The sequence below is a fragment of the Agelaius phoeniceus genome, chromosome 8 (genome assembly GCF_051311805.1).
Source record: "Agelaius phoeniceus isolate bAgePho1 chromosome 8, bAgePho1.hap1, whole genome shotgun sequence".
NCBI classification, from domain to species: Eukaryota; Metazoa; Chordata; class Aves; order Passeriformes; family Icteridae; genus Agelaius; species Agelaius phoeniceus.
This window is the reverse complement of record NC_135272.1, coordinates 29,064,080-29,078,950: the sequence shown is the minus strand read 5'-3', so window position 1 is coordinate 29,078,950 and position 14,871 is coordinate 29,064,080. Positions and strand designations below refer to the sequence as shown.

Here is a 14,871-nt window from a genome sequence, read left to right as displayed (position 1 = left end):
ATCCAAGGCAGCCAGAATGGTTAAGCTGATCTAGAGACCACCTCTTCCCAAAGCAAAAGGCTTAACACACTTCCAAAAATTTTACAGCACTCAGGAATGTTACCCAGATGCTCTCGATTTCCAGACAAACATTCAGCCTCTTTCAATTATTTTGCCATCCCAAATCCAGCATCCTTCCATGTACATGTTGGAACCAAAGGTGGCCAACAGACTTTTAAGGAAGACTCTGCCATGTGTTTAAGGTGCCTATATTGCATCTCATCCCAAACAGAGTTTCTTTTTCTACTTTCCATCCTTTATTAACCTATCCAACACCAGACTTTTCCCCTGTGAACACACTGCCCTTCCCCTGTCCCTGGTCAGGAATGTAAGCCTCCTTCACCATGAGGAGACAGATGTGCAGGGGAATGCACATATCTCTATCTAGACAGGAAAGATTCCAAATTAGTATCTTGGTAAACTCAGCATTGTTCAAGAAATGCAAGGGAGGGGCAAGGCAAAAATTCGATTTCAGATTATTTCTCTCAGAATGAGTGTTAAATAAGGACCAAAGGGTGTGAAGTCCATATTACCTAATGAACACAGAAGTGCAAGGGAAAAAATGAATTACCTTTATCCTGACTGCATTCTCCCTACCTACACAATCCTAACAACACTGCTTCAGGGAATGGATCATTCCTAGAAGTCATCTACACTAACACAAAAGGAACACAGAGATCAAGTACCAGCAAGTACCAGCAACAGTGGGAAGGAAGTGATACAGACATGGAAACCAGACCTTTTAGCACAGCTCACAACTAAGCCAAGAGCTAAATCCCATGGCAATCAGCATAGCAGCAGTGATGCTTTAAGGCTTGTAATCAATTCCAAGCGACTGCTAGGAAAACCCCAGCAGACTGAACTGATCAGAAGCAGGTTATAATCACTAACACAAGCCTGAATAAATTAGCTATAATGGGCCTTCACGCAACAACCCCAATAAAGAGAAAGAGGGTATGTACACAGAAGCATGCTTTAAAGGATGTGCTGCAGGTGAAAGAAGGTGGATTCATGTAACCAGGGAGAAAAGAAGGAAAGAAAGGTTGCTGTGGTTCTGTGATGGGCTTGAAAACTATTGGAAAACCCAAAGTGCTGTTATTTATTTAGTTATTTAGTTATTTATCTAGGGTTCTTCCCACCAAAAAGACAACTTTGGGTGTGATTAAGGAGAGAGAAAACAAGGTGGCAAAACACAATCTCTAAAGCTAAACCCCACAGCCCTGGCTAGATGCATTTGTGGCCCCAAGGGTCCTGTGTGCAGAAAAGCAGAGACCTACCCAGACCATGTGATGCACAGTGTAGATATCACTGTCACCCATATAGACGCGAATGGCGCGCAGAGTGAAACCGTATTTCTTTCCAGCCCGATGGATGATGATTGGTGGTTTCAGGTTTGCGATAGCAGGAGAAAAGTCGCGGCTGGGTGAGGAGTCCCTCGAAGATGGGTTGGAGGAGAGAGAATGAGGTGACATTGGACTGGCCAATGGAGAACACGTGTGGTGATCTACAGTGATGACATAAAGGTGGGCAAAAATTAGGAAAACAGGCCTCCGAAAGAGAGAAAATTCTTGTTAGAGAACAGCTATGAAACTGTATCTGCTATGGTCTTAAAGCTGGTGGCCTTCACCAGAGCTGGGTCTGCCTGCAGCTTCAACTAATTCAAGCTTTGTAATACAAACAGCGGAGTTTCCAAAAAGGCACATTTGGAGGTGTACATTTAGTGCACTGCTCATACACAATTATGGTTGGGTCACAGTGTTCTCTACTTCTCTTTCCAGGATTTACAATGAGCATTTGCTCTAGGCACAATCCTGCAACCCCATTTCCAGGTTATTATGTATTATCCTCCTCCAGAAAATCAGATGTCTCTAGATCTTGGTGCAAGTTACACACTGGTGCTGAGATAAATCCAAATCAGTTAGTATTAACACAAAAGGAATGAGCAGGTGATCACACAACAACTACGTCTAGGCAGTTTTGGTCATGTTTTAAATTCACAGGGGCAAAAATATCGAAAATACTAGCTACTGCAGGGACTTTGCTACTGAAAAGCAACTTCACAAGTTATTTTTGACTTAGTTTCCCAAATGAAAAGCCATTGGCTGGGCTTTCAGATAAACCACCTGACTCTGCTTGCTGGTGGAACATCCACTTTTTAAAGTACAAAGCAAATACAGAACTCTCATTTTACAGTAAAGCTGGTCAACATCAGTAAAATAAACCCAAAGATCAGGAATACTAAATTCAGCTGTAGAAGGTAATCTTTAATCCATTAAGAAATACCTACTGAATCACCCAGCACATATTTACCTGGCAGATGAGAGCAGCTCTGGAGAAACCTTTGCTGAGTGATTAAATACACATTTTAGAGGTTTTCATGAGGGAGTTCATAGTTCAAAAAGCAACAGATGCCCAAAGCACAAGAAATGTGATGTGCATCACCACAAGGCTGCCAAGAGCAGGTGCATTCCTGCCTCCAGCTCACTGCTGGGAGGAACAGGTGGGCATTGCTCATGGCCCAGCTGCATTCCCTGCTCCCATCTAGGCAAGAACAGGCACAGCCCTGGAAATACAGCATGGTCTTATCCTCTGGAAAGGGACAAAATCCCTGTGGGGAGAAATTCCTTCTGCTGAACGAGTCTGTCACGGCTCAGAATGGCTGAGCTGCTCTCTAGGAGTTATCACCTGGCATTGGGAATTGTAAAGGTCTGGTTTTCCTTGTAGACATGGCTGGGCAAAGAAGGTGGGCAGTTCAGCATTGACTTAAGTTACTTACACTGTTCAGTTCTTGAGCAACGAATCTCAACCAAGTTATCTGGAGTTTCTGAAACTTCCCTGTGCATAAATGCACCAGACACAGTTCATTCCCAAACAGCATTGTAGTTAGCATGTGACCCCAAAAAACAGCACCTTGAGGGTTAAAATCACTTTGTGTCTCTATACCTCCTTGCTGCACCATTGTCTAGAGACCAGTTAGGAGTCAATTTAAACAAAACCAGGGGAAGAACAGGGCCCAGCTGCCATTTGCAGAAGCTGCAGTCAGACCACACGCACAGCACTGCTGTCTGTGGCACAGCAGTGCTCATCAACCTGCAAGCAGGAAATATTAAACCGACTGTAAAAGTTAGCTCTCTCCCCTCCTGCCAGCCAAGGCTTTATTCCAGGAGAGTGAAGGGGGAGGATCTGTCTGCAGACCTTTTGTTTAGTGCTTGCAGATTCTGACAATGCCTCACTCAAGGCATTTCTTACCTGAGGGAATCAGGAGAGACAAGGCAGTAGCGGATGCTGATTTAATCACTTTATTGACAGGTCTCGAGGTGCGTTTCTCCCCTGATTCCCCAGAGAGCAACCTGTGCCGTGCCCGCCGCACTGCCAAATCGCTGATGGCTTTTGGAGTGGTAAAGTCTGGGCCTTCATTGCTATTACTGCGAGCTCGTGGATCAGAGAAATCTGCAGTGCTCCCAGCTACAGTTTAAATTAAAACAGATTAGAACCACAGGGAATTCCTAACAGTCTATTCCCCGACAGGCAAAATACATTAAATCAAAGTCATGTTTACATGAAGTCCAAGAGTAAATTTTCCTAAGAAGAAACCCCAGGGCTTGAATTTTTATTTACAGAAATGGTGTTATTCCGAACACAGAAAATTAGCAGCTTCTATTCTGTGGAAAAGCTGGCTAATGAAATCACATTGCTCAGTGGCAGTTCCATGAATCCTAAAGCCGTGGTGCACTCCTGCACACCATTTCAATGGGATCGTTCACAGATGAAAACGGGTTTATAGAAAGTGCTGCATTTTTACAACCAGCAAGAACTGTCAATCTTTAAGCTAAAACTGCCTGTAATAGAAGAGCCAGGTTCTACTGGAGTTGCACATAAAAAATCCACTTTAGGAGAATACTAAGGTACTCAAGTCAGGGAAAGTAAAAATGTGGATTGCAAAGACAACCTTAATTTGCCCCCTTCTGTGCACCGTTGCAATTTAGCCTTGAATTATTTAACCTGCTACAATTATATATAAAATGCAAAGTAATCTTGAAGATCAGACTGGGCATGTAACAACAGCAGATGCTGGGGGTTGGGGGTCCTGTACTCAAGGCCGGTGCCTCAGTCCCCCATGTGATACCTTAAAGGGGCACTGTGAAAATACAGTAATTAGAATTTACAAGGTGCTTAGAAATGAAAGTGGTGAACATCACAGCAACTCCACAAGGGAAATTAATCATTCTGTCTTCAAAAGCAAATTTTAAGCAGCATGCAATAAATAAAGCCTAAGGGCCACATTTTGAACAATGAGGACAGAACAAAACATTGATCATCGTTATTTAAGTGGGCAGCACTGCTCTGCATACTAAGTGAAGCAGGAAGTATCATGAAAATAAAAATTCGAAGCACTATTCCCATAGACCTCAGGACCAGATGCTTGTTCAACATTTAAGAGGCACAGAGTTTCAAATCAGGCTCCCAGACAATGAGGAGCCCAGATTTGGAGGCTGCATGGGAAAAGGTGCCACATAAATTAGAGGAGCAGTCTGAGATAGTGACAGGAATTAAATTCCTTTCAAGCCTCTGACTTGGGGACACTGAAGCACTGGTATCCCTGGATTCCATGCACTAGATCAAAGACTGCTCTAATGTATTGAGCTCAGGGGAGCAGGCTGCCCAGGAGAACCTAATTTTTGCCAATCTCACATTGCAGATACTCAAATTAGCAATGGAAGTGTTCTTTGCCATTTTTAACAGCATGTTTCTAGGTTCTTAGCATGAAATTGAGAGCCCAAGGTTTCACTTATGGCACCTATGCCAAGCAAGTATGAGGCAGCTTCCTTCCTTTACCCTTGCACCTCTTCTTTCCATGGTGGCAGCACCAGGTCTCTTCAGGGAGCATGGGCAATGAAGGGGAATGGAACAATTTTTGAAAGAATTTCACAGACTGGATTGCAGAAGAGGAGTAATAAGATGTAGGAATGTTTGGCTTTACTCTGGAGGCAAATTTCTTCTAGGGCATTTCCACCTTCTGCTATCAGTCCCCCATCACATCTGCCCAGTGCCTTCCACCTTGTCCATTCTTGCTGCCATTCTGACTACTTCCTCAGTACCCTTTCCTCTCCATTCTCAATGCACCACAATTGCTTTGCCTGCTTGCTCCCAGTTTGTCCCAGCAACTTGTTCTTTATTTTCTTACCCAGTTAGACCTTGCTATTCAACCCCACAATCTAGTCCTTCCCCTAATTATGCCTTCTTTCTCAAATTTTCTTTTGCCAACCTTCATTTCAACTTCCCCTCTTTCTTCCATTGTTCCAAACTTCCTTTTTTTCCCCCTCCTTACTACTTCACAGCAGTTCCCAGCTCTGGCCTCCTCTGTTCTCAGAACAGGCAGCTTCACCCCCTTGGCTTCCCAATGCCCTGAAAGGGGCAGGAGCTGGGAACACTCCAGCACTCAGAGCTCAGTCCTGCACTGCAGCAGCCCAGGGCACCTCCACAGGAAGGTTCAGCTCAGCCCAGAGCTGGAGAAAAGCCCCAGGACAGTAAAAGTTGCTGAGAAATCAAACACTGACTTCTAAGAGCCACTCTAATAAATTTAGGAAGCACCTTTCTGAGACTACAACTGGATGAATTTCAGCATATTTGGCTGTTAAAAAAAAGTAGCATGTCCCTGACACAAGCCCCATTTCCCCAGCATATTTCAAGTCTCTCCAAACTCTTGGGATAAGCAAAACCACAGGAATCAGGGATTTGTTGGTATGGCTGACACCCACGTTCTCCAGCTCCAACTCAGCAGTGATCTGTTCAGATTAATGCTTAAACTAATGCTGTCTCAGGTAGGGACCCAGTGGTTGTAAGTAGGCATAGATCATATGAATCTCAAGCATGAGAAGACCTAAAACAATTTGAAGTGACAGCACTGAAATCTAAGATGCAATTTTGAGGAGAAGAAACCACTGGCGTTATTTCAAAGGCAAGCACATCCACAAAACTACATTAAAATATCTACATAGCATGAGGCACTCACATCCCCTGACACCCAGAGCCAGCTTTACAGAGTTCATCTCTGCAAGGTAACACAGCCTCCTTGGAGAGCAGGACACCCCACACCAAGCACGTACCTGTCAGCGCCGAGGCGCTGCCGGCGGCCGTGGACGGGGTGGTGGCTCCGGCATCCCCTTCCAGCTGCAGCTCGTGCTCCACAGGCTGCTCTGGAATGGGCAGGGGCAGCCCCTCCCGTGTCTGCACCGTGGACAGGAGCATCCCCTCAGACTGGGGCCGCTTGAGGGCGGCGCCCTCGTCCTCGGCGGAGATGGCGAAGCGCGGCATGTCCAGGAGCCCCGAGCAGCGGCGCCGCACCGTCAGCGGCGGGCTGGAGTCGCTCTCCGTGTGCGAGGACTCGGACATGGAAAGGCGCTTGCGCAGGCTGCGGGCAGAACCAGACAGGGCCCCGGGTGAGCCAGGCCACGACCAGCTTGGAAGGGTGAAAACAGGACATAGATCCAACCCATGATGGTGTCCAATTTAAGGTGAGGTTTGGTGGCCAAGCTACAACACTGGGAGTTAAAATAACAAAGGCTTGGGGCATCACCTGAGTTTAGATTTCCAACTTCTAGGAAAGGAAGGGATAAACCCAAAGAAAAATACAATACAATGAATGTGGATGCCATGGGACAGAGAGAGAGAAACGGCAAGTGTTTCTCACAGCAGCTTGCGAGAAGTTTTAGGGAGCTGGAAAGATGTGATAACTTGTTGATTATAAACAATTTGCAGGTGGTGTTTTTCTACTTTATTTTTCTGCTCCTCTCAAGGACAGAGCGCGAGAAAGATGTTTCTCTTAGTCAGCCAATAGAATAGAATCTATCATACCACTCTATAAAAACTGTGCGGTTCTTTTGAATAAAGCCTTCTTTGCCTTTTCTATGATCCTGCCTCTCGCCTGTTCCTGTCCTGACCTCGGCACAAGAGTGACATCTGAATGTGGTATTAAATATGATTTTTTTTTAAAAATCACACTTGCAAAATGCAAATCATCCTCCATGTTCCTTTTGGAATTTGTTGAATTTTTCTTTCAAAGTTGCTCTAAATTAGAAGACAGGAAGGCCTAATGCAAAATGAAGTGCACATCAGTTGTGAGTGCAATCTGTAAAACATTTTTAAGGGAGTCATACAGACTAGGTCAGAGCCACATTTTATGCTCTTTGTAATGCCAAACATTAGTGTAAAGGTTTTACAGGGGTTGCACAAAATGAGAGACATCCCTTTTATAAAGGAAGTTTTCAGTAATGCCAAAAACATGGCAGGTATCCAAATTGTGGGTATTCATATATTTTACTGACATTTTTTATTAGAGCACAAGATTTTTCGGGCATATTCTGAACTTTTGAAACTTTGAACTTTCCTAATGATTTCTCTGCTTTGTTACAAAAGGTCAAAGTCTGGCAACACCAGAATTTGCATTAATTTAAGAAAAAAACTAATGTGGGTACATGTCTGACGTAACACAGAAAATCTGCCCTTAAGCTTGGAATACCTTTAAATTCATTACAAGTATTTGCTACGGACTTAGAAGATGTTAGTACTTAACTAGATACGTTTAAGGACTGTAGAGGTTCTACACATTCCCTTTTAGCTATCCGACCCGGGCTTCTCTTGCAGAAATACAACACAAGAAGCTCTCCTCACTAAACACTGGTCACAGAAAGTTTTGGCTGGTCTTTTTTATCTGCTGGGGAGAACAGAAGACTCAGTTGCACAGCACTCACATTTCAGGAGAGCCGATGACCCAGCTGCGGTCCCGGCTCTTCAGGCCCCCCAGGCTGTCCAGCCGATCGTCCTTCTCCTCGCTCAGGCTCCGCTTGGTTGGTGGTGGAGTCTTCCTCTCCTCGTGGATGGAAAGTCGTTCCATGCTGCTGTACACCTGTGTGCAGCAAAAGATCCTTCTGAGCAGGGAAAACCAACCCAGGGGCCTTTTCTGAGCAAGGGGGAAAATCTGCTCTTGAAATTCCCCCTTGAAAGCCTGAACTTGGTGATGCTCTTTGAGCAAGTAACACAGTGCAGGTGTGCTCAAGGTGTGCCGGGGGGAAAGGAAAAAGGCCCAGCCTCAGAAACCCTAAAATGCTTTTCTACAACAGCACCCAATGCCTCTCCTTTGCAAACACAACAGAAATACTGACAAACTTCATGAAATTACTTTGATTTTTGGTTTTAACAATTCTCAAATCTAAGAGGAGCTATTGCTAAAGACAGCTGCACAACTCTTGAAGGCTGGCATCTGGATCTTGAAATCTTACTACACAAATTCACTTCAGTGATAGGCATCATGCTCATGACCCCATTTCATTATCAGTCTATCAGCATTGCCCCAAGCTTATTTCAGAACAAAAAAGTCCTGCCCTCCTCAAGGAATCTACTATAATGCTGACAGCTTAATGAAAGTGCCTTTCTTGGTTTTACAGCCGTCTTTAAATAATTAAATGATTAAGCAAAAAAATCCATCCTTTTAAAACTACACTTGACTGTGGACCTAATTTACATAAGAAGAGATTAATGAAAATAATGTTATTAAAAATTCAGAGCATCAACAAGATAACTATTAATAAATCATATGGCTGAATTGTCAGACAAGAATTTCAAAATATAATGAGCCTTTTATGCCTCCCACATTACAAATGCTGTATAATTTTCCAGGTCTTAAAATAAATTCATTAAAAGTGAACTTTCTCTCTTTGTGGCAAAAACATTGAGCCCGAAAGAAAAGCTTCAGTCTAACAAATGAGTAATACTCATGGTGAGAAAAGGCAGAGAAAAGAAACTCTTACGTGCTCATGAGAACTTTTTCAAAACACCAACTAATCCTCAGGTCCAATTTTAAACATACTTTTAGTGATGCAAATCAGGAGCAACTCCATTAAATTAAGAGTAACTGTTATTTAAACCACTGTAGCCTGGCTGAGGACAAAGAACAAACTGGTCCTTAAAAACTGACTTCAGCAGTGGAAAACTGGAGGAACTGTTGTGAAAAACCAAAATACCTTTCAGAGCTCCTAAGTAAAATTCCTTCTCCCATGTCACTAAGAGGGGAATACAATTCATGAAGTGGCTGCCTCAAAATAGCATTTCTTCTCCCCTCTGCCCCTCCCAAACATATTATATTTTATCAGGAAGACCAATGTAGTCCTGTCCTTCTAGTTATGTATTTGAAAACGCCAGAGGTTTTATGTTTTGTAGAACTCAGGTCATTCTCATTGCTTTCCTCTGGACTCCATTTTTTCAAGAACATTGCCCAGTACAGACCAGAATACCCCAGCTATGGCCTTCCTACTGGTAAGCCCAGTATGGAAAATTATTGCTTCTATAATTTGGCACATCTAAGTCGTGAAGGACTCTGTGCTGAGACCCTTCTCTTTGAAATTGTCACCTTGCCTTTTGTTCCTCAGGCTGTATTTGAGACAATGAGTGATGTAAACTTCACTGATGTTCTTACCCCTTTGATTTTAGACCCTTATTCCAAATGTCAGAACTGATTTTCTTCCCAAATTCATCTTGTCACCCATGGAAGGTCCTTTCAGAATGACACTACTCAAAGCAAGTAAGTTTTGGATACTCCCTATGCCAGCATCCAGGTCATTGGTAAAAACATCAGACTGTATCAGATTCAGAAGAGAACTACACAATGCCCTGCATATTGGTGAAAGATTAAGAAATATAAAATGTCATTCTCCAATTATTCTGGTACTCACCTTCTAACAGGCCACAAACTACCACTGAATAAACAAGTCTGAAGTGTTTTCTTTCCTCAGTGAATACTACACACCATGAGATCCCATAGTGCATCCAGATGATTAAAATCTGCCCCATAGAAAGCAAAGAAACCATGCTCCTCTCTAGATTGTTTTCTTTCAACAAGTTAGCATGTCCCTACCTTGCTGAACCTGGGTGAGCACGAGGAAAACTGCCGAATTTCCACATGATCATCATCATTAGTGTCCTCCTCTTCTTCTGAATCCAGGTGCTGGTACCGTTCTGAACGGGCTGGGAACAAGACATGGCACTTGCATCAGTGTGGGGAGTGTTGGTAACTCACATCTCTGCTTCTGGTCTGCTTAAAGAACTTGGAATGTTTATACACCATGCAGGGTATTTCCCTTAATACTGAAACATACCCAGCCAGTTTTTGCTCATCCCGTGCAATTGCCAGTGAAGAATATCTCCTTGGCACTGAATTTATCTTATCCTGTCAGCTGTATTCCATTCTGGAAGCAGCTGATACTCAAAAGGTGCCTAATCCTGCAGACCCTTCACGGTAGGGATATTTCTTCCCTACAGCAAACAATCACATGGAAGGAAACATGGAAACAATTCACTGTCCAACTTCCCAATAAACAGCTTTTTGATTATACAAAGTCGGTCCTGCATACATACAAGCCTACTTAAAAAAATAAAAATATTTACCCAAAAGAAAATCTCTTCTTTTCCCTCTTGCAACTAGGAAAAGGATTAGATTTTGTGAAAGAAAATGGGCAAGCAGCCAATATGCAAAGCTATTTTTAATGTAAAAACTTCTTCCAAAGAGATTTTGTGCTTTGAGATTTGCAGCACTGGATTTCTAAGCCAGCCACACTGGATTTTGTGGGGTGGGCACTAATAAGTTTGGCTACAGAGAGCTGATAACTACACTGAGCCAAATTTGCTGCATCACATCAGCCAGAAAGCTACTTTTATACATTCTAACATTTTCTGCATTAGAGTTTATAACAGCAACACCAACTCCTATCAGTGTCTATGTCAGATATTTCCTGATGTGAGAATTCCAGCCTTTATAAAGGAGTCACACCAAGGTCACCCTGACACCGAGTGTGCCAGGGCACCTGGGGAGTTTCCCATGGTTCTGGCTTGACAGACCCAGTGGTTTTGCTCTCATCCACCAGGATCTGCTGGTGGCTGCTGCCCCTCTGCCAGTCACTGACCCAACTCAGTGACCAAAGTTTCCCCATCCTGTAAGCACAGTTAGTGGTGAGGACAGCCCACCACATCAGCTTCTCCATGTATGTTGCACCAGTACAACCTCAATACATGTAGAAACCCCACCTCTGCCCCCTCTGCACAGCTTGACTCCAGCTGCTCTCTGCAGCAATCACACAGAGATTTCTCAATCCATCTCTCTCTGCCAATCCTACCTCTCCAAACAAGGTCCAGCCTAAAAGCCCCTTTCCCAAAGTGGAAGAGCACTAAATGGAATCACTGCTTGTGATTCCATTTAGTGGCTCTCTCAGTGTGAGAGCCAAGGGGCTGGAGGCACCTGCTCTCTCTCCCCCTCCTTTCACTCTTAGCAAAGCACAAGAGCAGAGAAAAAATGTGCTTCACACAGATTCAACCAGGCCAAGATGAGAGAGAGTCTATTGATGTAGAGCAGAAATTTCCATTTCTCAGAGAACTGAAACAGCCAGTATCCTATTCTGCCCAAGCCCCTTCCACCTGCTCAGCTCCCCAAGTCAAATGAGAAAAGTTAGGGAGCAGAGGCTCTGGGAACAGAGATCTCTCCATCCCTCCTGTGACGCTCCTCCCTTCTCTCCCAAGAGCACTGACTCTGTCTGGTGCTTATCTTGAAATACCAGGAATCTTACACAGCACTGATACCATGGCAGTTCCCAGACATTTATACACACTAGACAGACACTTCATATCTCATTAGAGCTAGTAATATTAAAATAAAGCGATACACTTGCAGCAAAAATAATTCAAATTACTTCAAATCTCTTAAGAATTTTCTCCACATACTTGTCTTCAAGGTCGAGGGTTTGTTTTGGGGTTGTTTTAAAACATTTATTGGCTGAAAAGAGTCACTAGGGAAAGATCATGTTGCTCAAAAACTCAAGGAATTTGGATTTACCAAATGCTTTGGAAGAAGTTTAATGAACCCAGCATGACAATGGCAGCACCTCTCACTGCAGGCCCATGGCTGGCAGGACCACAGGCACCAGTGAAAGGCCAACTGACTCCAGCAGCAACATTTTTTCATTTAAAATTAATTTGCCTTCAAAGAAACCTTACTTGGCATTCAAAAGAAACTTTTTAAAGCAATTCCCATCAAGCGTTTTATTCAATTTCTAAAATGACTTATCTCTAACAATTTCAAAAATGAAATATGCACAAGAAATATGATGCTGTTTAGGCCAAGTCTCGAGTCTTACTGTCAAAATAGCTTGTGTCATCCTCAGATTCCAGCTGTGGGATGAATTCAGCTTTCTGCCGGAGTAATCCATTCCAGTCCAGATCTTTAAAGAACCGATGCTGCTTCACTTCAAAGGCACTACCTGAAAAAAGCACCTTTTACTGCAGAGTATTTCTTTCAGCATTTGCATAACGTGAAAAACAAACCCTAAAAATACCAAGAGCCTAAGAGAATGTACTCGAGTATTTTTAATTCACACATCTTCCAGGAATTTTGAGAAACAACTTATCCTTTTACCAAAGTGGTCATGCAGGATAAAACCTGAACAAGATTTCCTCCTTCCCACCTCCTCTTCCTGCTCAGCAACAACACAGAGACTGGAAGACAGCATCTGCTGTTGCATTCCACAGCAAGTTCAAGATTAAGAACACCTTAATTTAAAATTTTCATACTCTGAACACCATCTTGTTCATAACTGAATGAAGAGAGCAAACTCTGAGAGGCACTTAGAATGTGAGTGACAACTCACAACTCCACTGTTGTGAATAAACTCATTCATGTGCCTAGAACAAGACAGGGCTCACCTATCTTCCTGAATTAGTATCTATTGTTATTAAGCTCAGAAGCTTGGGTACCCAGAAGGAAAAAGTAAAGACTATCTGTCTACCCATTTATGCATTTTTTTTCAAACTAAATTAATATTCATTGCAGATGATACCTTCTTTTTAGAAAAGAAAAGAGCAGAGTAAAAGAGATAAAAGGTTTGCTGAGTGCCAGTGGCACTACAACATGCCAAGTGAAACAGCAGTCTCAGCACTACAGGTATATAAGAAATCAAAAAAAATCAGTCCATCAACTCCTTTTATAAGGCTAGAAACTCTACATCTTTTCCATGACAGCAACATCTTTCAAGTACATGGATTTTAAGCAGAGAAGAACATGTGAAAACCATCTGATATCATTATTAATTCATGATCTATTCATCACCCTTGTGTGCACATGTGCTAAATCTGCTGAACCTTTTGGAATTGTTATATATTTATCTCTAAGCTTTTTTTTATCCTTAAAGTGTAATTCTGAATTGAAAATCCCAAATTAAATTAAACTAATCAAATCAATGAAAGATGAGCTGTCATGTGAAACCAGTATTGCACAAATTACTTTAAAACAAGAATGTAGCTGGAGGTTACTTATTATTATTTACTATGAGGAAATGAGAAGTGTTGGCTTGTAAGACTTCCAACCTGACATTATAATACAGAAAGACTGACAGACATATCTGACTTTGCCAAACAGATTATCAGACTTTGCTGTATGGTTGGAGAATTCTACACTACAGGCCTCTAGGAAGGGGAAAGTTTTCATTTACTTTATTACACCCAGGAATTCACATCCATGGCAGGGATTAAGCTTCTACTCAAAGAGAACTTCAAAGAAATCTGATTATCCACTGTTCAAATGGAGACACAACCCTCAAGCCTATAACAGAACAGCACAAATCAGAGAAGTGATGTTGCCAAGTTGACAGTGCCCCTTTCCTGTTTCCCAGACAGGACAGTAAAATCTGCCTGGCTCGCGGACATGCGACACCAATTCCCAGAGCCCCACCACACTGAATCCAGTACAAACTGCTCCCCAGCTCCACATGAGCATTCCTCACCACGAGTGGGGGTGCATCACTGGCAAGGTGGCTTCATCCACTGCTTGTGGGCAGTGTTTTCCTGTGCACAAGGCTCTTACCTGTTCCCATTCTTTCCAGAGGATTTTGGCGGAGAAGCTTAGAAATGAGGTCCTGGGCATCTGGGGGCAGTGCATCATCTCCTTCTGGCCAGGCAATTTCATCTGGGGACAAAAAGAGACTTGACATTTTCTACCAGCTTCCCAACTAATTTGAATAACCATTCATACTCCTACACCTCAAAGTGCAGCGTTGAGAACCGCCCCAGAAGCGTAAATACCTTGAATTCAGCAGCTTAATATAATTCAAGCATTGACATTTTTCAAAATGCATGAAATTCAGCATCAGCTAAAGCTGCTGTCAATCCAAGCAGTGCTTGTGAAGACAAAAAAAAAAAAGCTTTAAGGACTCTATTAATAAAGTATGAAATGGGACTTCCATGACAATCCATAAACAAAGGCAGTGACAATACTGTGGCTGTATCTCCTGCCTGCACATTCCAGAGTCGTTATACTTGGAACAGAGAGAACAACTCACAGGTAACGATTTCATGCATCATATTTAGTGCTCTGATGAAATTTTCTTTTTACAAAGGACATTTGCCAAGTGTGTTAAAAATTTACTGCTTCAGAAAGCATTCCCAATAGAAAATTATTTCACTGGCATATTCACTGAGTGAACACAAAGCAATTGTCTGTCCAACTCCACGCATGAGAAAGGTTTAAAAAGCCACAAGATGTGAAGGTACTGAGTACAACAACTTCAATGTATTGTGCTCAGAACTTCCTTTCCTTTCACTTATACAAAATTACTAATTGACTAGCATTTGGACCTACAAAAACAATAACCAAAATTAGCCTGAAATAGACCAGTTGGTGGCTACTCCTTTCAAACTCTCCATCAGTTAAGCTAAAAGACAGAACAGAAAAATCCCCAAATATTTTTCCTCAATCCCACAAGGATTTGTATGACTCCCGGACCATGACAGAACTAT

The 14,871-nt window shown here is 42.7% G+C and overlaps 1 protein-coding gene across 10 annotated transcripts in view; it reads right to left on the bottom strand.

The window, feature by feature from the left end:
* Positions 1 to 14,871, bottom strand: part of MAST2 (microtubule associated serine/threonine kinase 2) — a 187,115-nt gene that overhangs the window by 8,348 nt on the left and 163,896 nt on the right. For all 10 annotated transcript variants that reach the window (XM_077182468.1, XM_077182469.1, XM_054637889.2 and 7 more), the window contains 7 exons: positions 13,940 to 14,041; positions 12,219 to 12,341; positions 9,950 to 10,059; positions 7,791 to 7,945; positions 6,147 to 6,451; positions 3,289 to 3,504; positions 1,317 to 1,543 (listed from right to left, as the gene is read on the bottom strand). In XM_077182468.1, the coding sequence (XP_077038583.1) occupies positions 1,317 to 1,543; positions 3,289 to 3,504; positions 6,147 to 6,451; positions 7,791 to 7,945; positions 9,950 to 10,059; positions 12,219 to 12,341; positions 13,940 to 14,041 (1,238 nt within the window). The remainder of the gene's footprint in view (positions 1 to 1,316; positions 1,544 to 3,288; positions 3,505 to 6,146; positions 6,452 to 7,790; positions 7,946 to 9,949; positions 10,060 to 12,218; positions 12,342 to 13,939; positions 14,042 to 14,871) is intronic.